This window comes from Cynoglossus semilaevis, chromosome 3 (genome assembly GCF_000523025.1).
Source record: "Cynoglossus semilaevis isolate Cse_v1.0 chromosome 3, Cse_v1.0, whole genome shotgun sequence".
Classification (NCBI taxonomy): Eukaryota; Metazoa; Chordata; class Actinopteri; order Pleuronectiformes; family Cynoglossidae; genus Cynoglossus; species Cynoglossus semilaevis.
Window position 1 is genome coordinate 15194963 of NC_024309.1, and position 9825 is coordinate 15204787.

Genomic DNA, 9825 nt, shown 5'->3' on the forward strand with positions numbered 1-9825 from the left:
CTTCCACCCCCGCCTCCCCCCCTTCACCGCAGCCTCTCGTCTCTCTGGTTCCATCTATCACATGGTCTGAGTCTGATGGTAGATGAAACTCACCTCATAAGGAACTGCTGACAGCCCGACATCCCATCACTGTGATGGTGTCACTTCTCTGGGGAGTGGGGGTCGAAGAGGGGGTGAGGGAGGGAGGGGGGGGGGCAACACTGACTCTCTTTGACCTTCAATGAAGAACTTTGTCATTCTTCTTCTGCTTCTTCCTGTTGTCACTGCTCCCCGTTGTATGTCTCCCCCGTCTGCAGAGGACAGTGTCTCTGACCACACCCTCTCTCTGTCTCTGACTCTGTCTCTGACCCTGTCTCCTGTCTCTGTTGTCTCTTTTTCCAGGAGCTGGTGGGCAGTAACCCTCCGCAGAGGAACTGGAAGGGAATAGCGATCGCCCTCCTTGTCATTCTGGTCATCTGCTCCCTGATCGTCACCTCCGTCATCCTGCTGACACCAGGTACACTGTGTGTGTGTGTGTGTGTGTGTGTGTGTGTGTGTGTGTGTGTGTGTGAGGGTGAGGGAGGTGGGCGGTCGGGGGGGTGAAACAACATTCAGCTACCATTGACTGACACTGTCTTTAAACACAGAGGACAAACTGACGTCCTGGCGTACTGATATTTATTCGTTTTTTTTGTCTCACAGTTGATGAACGCCCCCTGGTGTTTAACTCTACAGTTTCATTTGTAAACAGTTCTAGATTTTTCCCTTTTCCACAATGATCCAGTTTCCTCCCTCTTCTGGTGCGTTCACTGTCATCCAGGAGAGCTAAGTTCAGATTTAAATAACTGGGCGTGACATGAACAGGTGTCCGGTCAGAACCAACACCGCAGAGACGTCCAGTGTCCCGCTGTCTGTCCCTCACTGTTTGTTCCAGACTCAGCGGGACGCGAGCTGTTTCATTAGATTTTCCAAGGCTCTCCATCGGGAACGTAGTGAAAAGGAGAAGCGGGGTAGTTGGAGCCTGGGGCTCCTGCTTCACCTCCATCTGCCCCCTCCCTGTGTTCCTTCTCCAACACAATTAATGCTCCTCGCTCAGTTTTACAGCAGAATTCTGGGTCAGGTTTTGTACAGAGATGTTGGCGTTTCACAGACTTTGGGGAAATGAGAATGTTGTGTTCCTAAAGTTTCCCTGGATTAATTAGGAACTTTTTAAAACTGGCCAGATGAACTTCCAGGATGTTGTAGTTCCATAAATCATTCTTCAAGGACAGTGATTTGTTTGTGCTGAGCTTATTCTACCTCCTCCTCAGGTTATCGTGTTCAGGCCAGAAACTTTAATTAAATCCACGGATTCTTCAAAGTCAAAGAGCTCCCGTTGGAAAAGAAAAGTAAAGTTTGGGATGAGCTGGAATGCGTCGCTAAACTTCTTTTTTTTACCCTCTTTCCTTTTTTCGTTTGTTTTCAAACGGCTCCTTCACAGGTTTTTACTCATGTTTGAGTCCCTGCACAGATGGAACTATTGTTCCTTTCTGTTATTATTTTAATGATTAACGGTTCCTTCTGTTCTCCGTCGAACGTCAGCTGTCAGAACATGGAGAGGAACAAATGTTTGTCCTGTAAAAACAAGGAGTCTGGTCTGTGTGTAATGTTTGTCTTCACTTCACTACAGGAGGATGAGGAGGAGGAGGATGATGAAGATAATACATTGTATCAAACTGCTGTTAAATTAGATGAAACTTATGTTTAGGGAGAATTTTATACAAAAATTGTGTGTGTGTGTGTGTGTTTGGTTCATTGCCTGTAACTGATTGACACATTTTCAGTGTTTCCTTCGTCTCCTCAGTGGAGCAGGAAGCCGCTCCAGAAGCATCTGTTTCCGCAGATCTTCAGTTTTAAATGAGATGATAAATCGGCCGTCAGTCTGAGGGAAACCTCAACTCTAACTCCACGCCGTCTTGGACTTGACGTGAGTTCACGGTTGGATCTTACTCCAGGACTTTACAGTTGAAGAGGGGGAGGAGACGGAGTGGACAGATGGAGTGAAGGTCTTATATATGAAGAGCGCTGACTCTTAAATCCAAATCCTTCTCCTACCCTGAAGAACCTCTTTATCTGCTGCTCACAGAAGCTGTGATCACAGCACCGAGTTTTATACGAGTCAGGAGTACCCGCGCCCCCAGCCTCAGCGGGGTCTCAGCAGGGTCGGCTCATATAAGCAGTTTATATGATAATGTGAAGTAAATTCTTTTCTGAGCCGGAGTGAGTTTAAATCCAGCAGTGACTCTGGAAAAGAGACAGGAATTCTCACGGCCTCCGCTGCTCTTCATCTGAGGCTAAAAATAGTTTTGGCTAAATTCTTAGCTGTTTCCTGGGCTAAATGTTAGCTGCTGTCTTATCGATGTCCTGCGGAGGGAGCGCTGATCCGAGGGTCTCAACTGTGAAGACGAAAATGACAAAATAAAACATCGTCGTTCAAGGACAAGATTCTAAAAAATGTAGAAAGTTTTTTTTCAGTATGATGATGAGAAGTGACCTTTGACCCTGGTTGAAAAGAAAAACGCTGCAGGCTCCAAACCAGGTCAGTGCAGCTATGCAGCAGTGGATGAGCAGGTTGCCTGCCCAGTGGAACGTCAGAGGTTTGATCCCAGTGTTTGGACACATCTGTGTACAGTAGCTAACACTGAAGTGATGTCAGTTGGAAGGCTGAGGGGTCAAATGTCAATCAGAACCAAAGTGGAGCCTTTAGTTTATTGGTCCATTGATAATTAAAGATATTAAATATTGATAAAACCCTCATTTTAAACCTGTTAAATAAACCATGACATCATCAGTAAATTAAACATTTATTTAATTTGCTTAAATTTTAATGACGGCTTCTGACCAGCAGGAGAAGGAATTCTGGGAAATTAGGTTAAATGAGAGCAAGTTAATAAATAATGCAGTGACTATAGGCACATGTCACTGCAGGAATTAGTACCAGACACTATGTACTTTTTCCTACTGAAGACATTGTGCCAAGTACTGGGAACTCACTTTACTGCACTTTTTTAATTGGACTGTTTTTGTGGAACTGATGTCTGTCAATCAAGAATCTTCACTGGACTCTGATTAGAGTGGAACCAAAACCAGACTTTTACTGACGGTCAGAACGTTCTGGTATCTTTCAGCAAACACGTCTGATGATAATGGAAAGTCCTTGGTACTGTTTTAGGAACCATCCCTTCATCAAACACTCCCCTGATCCTCACCTGCTGCACTGAGCTGCTGCAGGGTTTTCTTTTTTTTTTCTACTTCAATTTAAGACTGAAGCTGTCAGAGAGAGTGACATCACTCAGGCTGAGGAACACGGAGAACATCTGACCTCCTTGTTCACCCAACCCAGCAGCTCCACTAACATGGAACTGGGAGCTGTAGGAACACAGGCTGTCAGGAGAGAAGATGGAGGCTGTGAGTGTGTGTGTATGTGTGTGTGTGTGTACACGTGACAACAAAGAGGTTGACAGCAGCAGTTAGGAAGACGCTGCTCGCTCCGGCGACAGAACATCCATCAACAAAGCTCTTTAACTGAGTGGAACCGTCTCAGCAGCTCATACGTTCTCACAGGAGCCGCCGAGGAACCCACTGATGGAAAGATTGTTCCTCTCAGCAGAGAGAACATCTAAGCCACCATCTCCATCTGAGGTGTTGATGATCGTGGACTGTTGGAGGACGGGAGAAACACCCGAGAATGCTGATGGTTTTAGGAGGAGGAACTTATTCTCCAGTGATAAAAGCCTGGAATTTCAGTTCTGTTCCAGTGGAACCAGATGATCTGTGTTTACAGGACAGAAAACAGGATTTCTTTTCTCATCTTCATCTCCTTCTTCCAGATCTCTTTTTTGTTTCTCCTCCTGTTTTTGATTCAGTGTCACTCTTGCCAACGTTGGACGGAGACAGAAGTGACAGCAGCGTTATGGAGGTGGAAATGATGAGCTGGGGGATTTAACATCACACATTCAGACGACAGTGATGCCGTTGAAAATGTCTGAGTTTAAATCTGGGGAGAAGAGAGTGTGTCCATCAGCTGACTGTCCAACGTCACACACAGATTTAATCCTTTTTGAAGGATGTCGATAAAGATGGACTGACGTCCGATGTAGATTTGTATTTTAGTTTTCTCTCAGTTCTTATACTGCTCTGTAGTCGATCAGTTCAGATGGTCATCAATAAATGAATAAATGAATGAATGAACGGATTATTACCATCTAGGAAGTTTTCAGAAGTTTACAGTTTACTCACACTCAGAGATGAAACTACTCTTGGACCTGGATCTGATTGTCTGTCTGGTTTCTGTTCCACTGCTCTGATGTTTTACTCTGTGACTTCCTCCTCTGTGTTGCTGGTGTTTTCATGGTCGGTGAGAGGCTGACGGTTGGTCTGGTGTGTGTCTGTGAGACGGCCAAGGCTCTGAGAGAGTGGAAAACAGGCTGCTCTGAATATTCACTTCAGTTTTGGCTGCTGGAAAATGATTGTGTTTGTAAGCGTGGAGGTCCATCTGGCCACAGCACATCAGATTAGAGTGGACGGTGGACTGAAGTACATTAGATGTGGACGTAGCCCAGAGGAAGCAGTTGGACATGAGAAAAGACTTTCCACTGGATTTCCAACAGATGAAAATATCTGTACCAGCCTGCAGTGATTATGAAACAACACGACGTGTTCAGATGTTTTTAAAGTTTAAAAACACAGTCCAAAAAATAGTCTTTACAGAGATTGTTTAGTTTGTATCTATAAAGGATTGTTTGTCTTTTCTGTGCATTCATGAGTAAACAATTCTGACAATCGGATGCAAAACATGTTTTTCATTTATTCAGTTTTTAATTATTTTAATTTTATTTACAGTAGTTATTTATTTATCTCCTTGTTTATTTTTCCGGTGCAGGTGACGATGACCGCCTGGCCCTCAAGAGCAAAGTGAGCGTAGGTGACCTGTCCAGGAAGGACTTCAAGGTTCACGACCCCAACGCAAAATGGATCAGCAGTGAGTTCTTCCATTCACTTAACATCGATTTCTACTTTTCTAATCTTCTGCCGTCTGGTTTTTTTCAAATGTTCCTCCAGCCGTCTTTATGTTCTGCCTCATTACATCCACGAATCTGCCTGGAAGCTCCATCTCCACCATCTGTCCTCAGATACGGTCCAAACCGTCTCAGCCTCAGCTGTTCTCCTCATCTGTCCACTGTCTCCACACCATCAGTTCTGATGATGAGTGGATTTTTCTTTTGTGTTCATTTGAGGAGCAGAATGAAAGCGCGTGGCTGTTGATCAGCGTCACCAAATGTTCAGGCTAGTCTGTGCTCCGTCTCCTCTCTGCCTCCATCTGTCTTCTGAGTGTGTGTCTGACGCACGATGTTTTCCAAACGCTTCAACAGTCGCCCGATGACCCGTTACCTCAGCCTTTATTTCCTCTGATCAACGAACGCATGTTTCTGTAGTTTCTGTCTCCTCACACCTCGCTGCTGCCAAATCCACTGCTCATTTGTTTAATGTCAACCAGCAGCGCTGGTAACGTTGGCAGGATTTTTTTTTTATTAGCTTTTACTCTTAAGGTAAAAAGATCTTCTCAGGTCTCGGGGACTGATTCTAGGTCAGAGATGTGAGTGAAATGGACGGTAGGAGTGAAGGACGAACAGACTTATAAACGTCGTCCTCCGAGGAGGCACAGCTGTGAAATCTAATCTCAGCCCCTCAGACTGCTCCTCCATCCTCCACTCTGTGATTGCTCCTCATCAGAAAGCTGAGCCCTTCTGTTTATTACATTAGTGACAGGGAGAGATTTGTGCGAGGCCTTGTTTCCTCAGCTGTGTTCATCCATACGATCTGGAGAACAGGAGGAGGCGCTAACTCTCTCTATCGCCTTCCCTATCTCTCACATTACCCGCTCCTCTATCTATCTCCCCCTCAGCTCTCTCCCCGTCCCCCTTCTGCTGATTTGTCACACATCTAAACTGTGACCCACAGAAGCTGAAACACAAACAGTCCACGCTCCAGTGATTCTCAGCAAACATCACACACCGTGTTAGTGCTGTTTACATCTGGCACTGAGCATCTGTTCATCATCGTTCTCACTGTAACCGAAGCAGAATTTCCCAGAACAGCAGACACTGAATTATGACAGATTAGCATTCTGCAAAAAACTAAAGTTTCTTCACAAAAGATTGTGAAAAATGCTGTGGAAAACTTTATTTAAAAAAACAAAACAAAACAAAAAGCTGATACTAAGATGACAATGAAACTAAAAGTTCTTTATGAACAAAATAAAAAGATCAGAATAGAACTAATTTTAACAAATTGTACTTGTTATTGTTGTTCAGCACTGTGATCTGTAGTTAAATACAACAGAAAATGCAGGAGGAGCAGGAGGAGCAGGAGGAGGGAGAATGGGCTCCATGTTGATTATTTGTATTTTAGACACAGCTCCAATAATGGACTATAGGATTTGTAATAACACAGTCTTCCGGTTGGAGGAAGTGATTGATTTTTGTGAAGCTGATTTAGTCTTTTTTTATGTTTCTATACCCGAGGCTTCCCACACCTGTCGATCCAACACCTGCAGAGAAACTGAATATGACTCCAATAATCCCCACTGATCCTGGATCAGCTCATTTTCTTTTCTCCCTTTTTTTGTGTAAAGACTTTTTCTGTTTCCGTCTCAATCATCTGCTCATTAGTTGCTGATCACAGAGGTCAGAGTTAAATCACAGCCACAGAGGAGAAGGAAAAGGAGAAATCTTCTCTTTTTACTCCAAACTTAAATCTCTCTCAGTGGAGATTGAACTCGTTTTTTACTGATCAGATGTTTCTGGACTAAATGACTCCAGAGACTAAGAGTCTTTGAGAAATAATGAGCATTTCAGCTCTTTGATTTAATTTTAAATTATTTTGTCTCTGATAGTTTTTATATACAGTATATACAGTATATGGCCACTTTTTGTTGCGCGTTTTTCCTGGAAGTCAGTGAAGGCATCTCAATGGTCAGGGCTGTCAGTCATGCCTATGTGCTCTGTGATTGGTCGAAAAGTAGGCGGGGCAGAGGTTTAAACAGGTGCCTGAGAAGTTGTTCAGATGAATGTTTCTGAGTTCGTGTGGTGGTCGCGTGTCCGCGCAGGTACAGTTTTTACAGTCGGAAATGGGAGGCGGTTGGTGGGAAGGCCTACGGAAAATGGAGACCAAACAACACGGAAGTATTTTTGGCGTCACCTAAAATCATCGATGAACCGGTTTACCAACTGAAGTTTTTACGATAAACCGTTTCATCTACGGCAGTTTGTGCTGTAGCCGCACACAACAAACGGTAAGAGCTAGCTGCTAGCATAAAATTACCGATCCTGTAAAAAGGTACATTAACACTTTAATAATTTACTTTAATCAATCCTGCTACTGTAATGTTCAATAAACAGTCGAGTTTTTGCTTCAAAACTTAAAATTAAGGTTTATTTGAACAAAGTAAGAAACATCCAAAATCACTGCCGCTGCGGTGCTACTGCGCATGCCTAAACACATACTGTACTACAATCTGTTATTACTAAGCAGATTTAACTAGTACAACATTCTCCGACCATAAGTCGAACCTTCGACCTGTTGATGAAACACTTTCTTCAAAGAAACTGAAACGTTCTGCTTATTTGAGGTTGTTTTTGTGTTTTTGTGTCTATGTGATCTCTGGTCACCAGGTTCTAAAGAAGAGTTGCTGTTCTGCTGTTTGTGTTCTGTATTTAACTCTGCATTTTGAGCTTGTCATGTGGGTTTTTAGGTTCTAAGGCCACCAGGTTCTGCAAGTTCAGATACCCCTGTAGCCCCCCCCCCCCCCACCTCCCTCAGCATCAGAGTTGTTCTGAACAACACAGACTGAATGTTCCTCTGGTGGAACCTGCTGCAGGTTCCTCTGAGCGTCTGCACAGTCGTGGTCGTTGTGTTCTCTGAGGAGGGTTTGTTGGTGTGACTTTGACTGTTCCTGCTGTCTGTCACAGTGTTGCTGTTGTTGTTGTTGTTCCGTCAGTGAGCCACAGCCTGTGCTGTTTGTGTGACAGCCTCCTGACAGAGCTCTCTGATTGGCTCTTCTTCCACAGGATGTGATGACGCAGATGTCGTCTCTTAATGGAGTTGTGCGACGGCTCTTTATCTTCCCGACGTCACTCGTCAAATCAGGCTGTTCACTTAAACACACGCAGACACATTACCCTGCGTTAGTCAAGTGTCACAGATGATCGTGGCTGTGATGAGAAGCAACAGGTCTGACGTGAACCATCTGGGCAGACTGAATTAGCACTTCACTGTCAACAGGGGGCGCAGCGGTAGAGAGTGTGTGTTTGGGGGGGTTTCTGACGCAAAACTTAAAAGATGAAATCTAAGAGTCATGTGACGACCTCCAGATTAACAGTCTACCAACATCAAAGTTACCCTCTGAAGTTCTGAAGATCATCTTTGATCTCAGTTTCTCAGATAAAAAAAAACAAAGTAAAGATTTTTTTGTAGAGTTTTATAAATCAGACAAGATTTGAAAAGAAAAAAAATCAACGCTGCTTCTGATTTGCAGAGTCTCAGTTCTTATTTTATAGAGCAATTGAAATCAACAATAGAAGACGACAGAAATGTACCAAACGAGTCGTCTTTGTTTAGACGCTTAACACGGTTCTTTACGACTTCGATGTCACTGCAGCAGCAGTAAGAATAACAGCAGTGACAATTTTCCATTTTTTTTAAACGACAAACCATTTGTGTGTGTGTGTGTGTGTGTGTGGACACCTTTATACACAGGTTGATGCTTTTACAGAATCATTTGTTTTCATGGCTGGACTAAAGCAGTAAAAGTATACAGTGTAAGTAAGAGCGCAGTATTATGTTCTTTGGTGTAATGTGATTTATTGGAGGTAATAAGACGGAGACATAAATATTTCCACATTCAGCCGCGGTCTGTGAAGCTGTAGAAGACGTTTACAGTCGACTCACGGTGCAGTAATCCTCTCTGTGTGGGTGGAGGGTTTGTGTGAAAGCTTGTTTGTGCGACGCTGTCGTGTTATTGTGAGTTTCCTCTCACAGCTGGACTCCTGCAGAACAAACACAAACAGGACTCCAATGTTTCTGTCCACGGAGGTTAGAACACAAACACTGCTGCTGACGCTGACCTCCTGACCTTAGGCTTCAAATGTGTCCAGTTCATTTTATAATCAACATGAAAACAGTGACATCTGCAGCTCTGTGTCGGTGTCTGCTGAATTTATTTAGTAGAAAAATGGAAATCAGAGTCAGACATTCTCAACTAAAATAGATCTTATTCAGCTTCCAGGGATTGGGGCATTTTAACAAAGCTAAATTATTTAAGTAAATAAATGTTAAATTAGTAATGTTAAGTTTAAATTGAAACAAGTTTTATTTAGCCCCTCCTTCACCCCTCTCCACCGAGAAGCTGTGTCAAGGTGACGAGTGCAGGTGGTGAAAATCAAATATTTCTAATTAAAAAAAACTTTATTGCTAGACCTCGATACACAAAAGAATTTGAAACTAGAAGTTTTACAATTTTGTAAGGGTTTGTACCTGATTTTTTTAGTTTTGACAGGAACAAAATGTTTCAGCAAATAAAAACAAAAAGTCTTATTAACATGGTCCTGGAGTTGGTCCCTCAAAGTGCTTGAATTTGTCCTTGAAAAGACCTTGTGAACCAGGATTTGTTCATAGTGAAGTGCTGCGTAATTAGACGTGAAAGTGACAGTTGAACACCTCTGCTGACGCTGATGATGTTGCTGCTGCTGTTGCTGCTGCTGCTGCTGCTGCTGCTGCTGTTGCTGCTGGTGGGGCGGGGGGGGGGGC

At 43.6% G+C, this 9825-nt stretch overlaps 1 protein-coding gene across 4 annotated transcripts in view; it reads left to right on the forward strand.

The window, feature by feature from the left end:
* LOC103377483 (dipeptidyl aminopeptidase-like protein 6) overlaps positions 1-9825 on the forward strand; it is a 121959-nt gene that overhangs the window by 90546 nt on the left and 21588 nt on the right. For 2 of the 4 annotated variants that reach the window (XM_025054400.1, XM_025054399.1), the window contains 2 exons: positions 382-496; positions 4901-4999. In XM_025054400.1, coding sequence (XP_024910168.1) covers positions 382-496; positions 4901-4999 — 214 coding nt within the window. Of the gene's footprint in view, positions 1-381; positions 497-4900; positions 5000-7070; positions 7313-9825 lie in introns of those variants that run through there. The other 2 variants (XM_025054401.1, XM_025054402.1) reach the window with 2 other exon arrangements.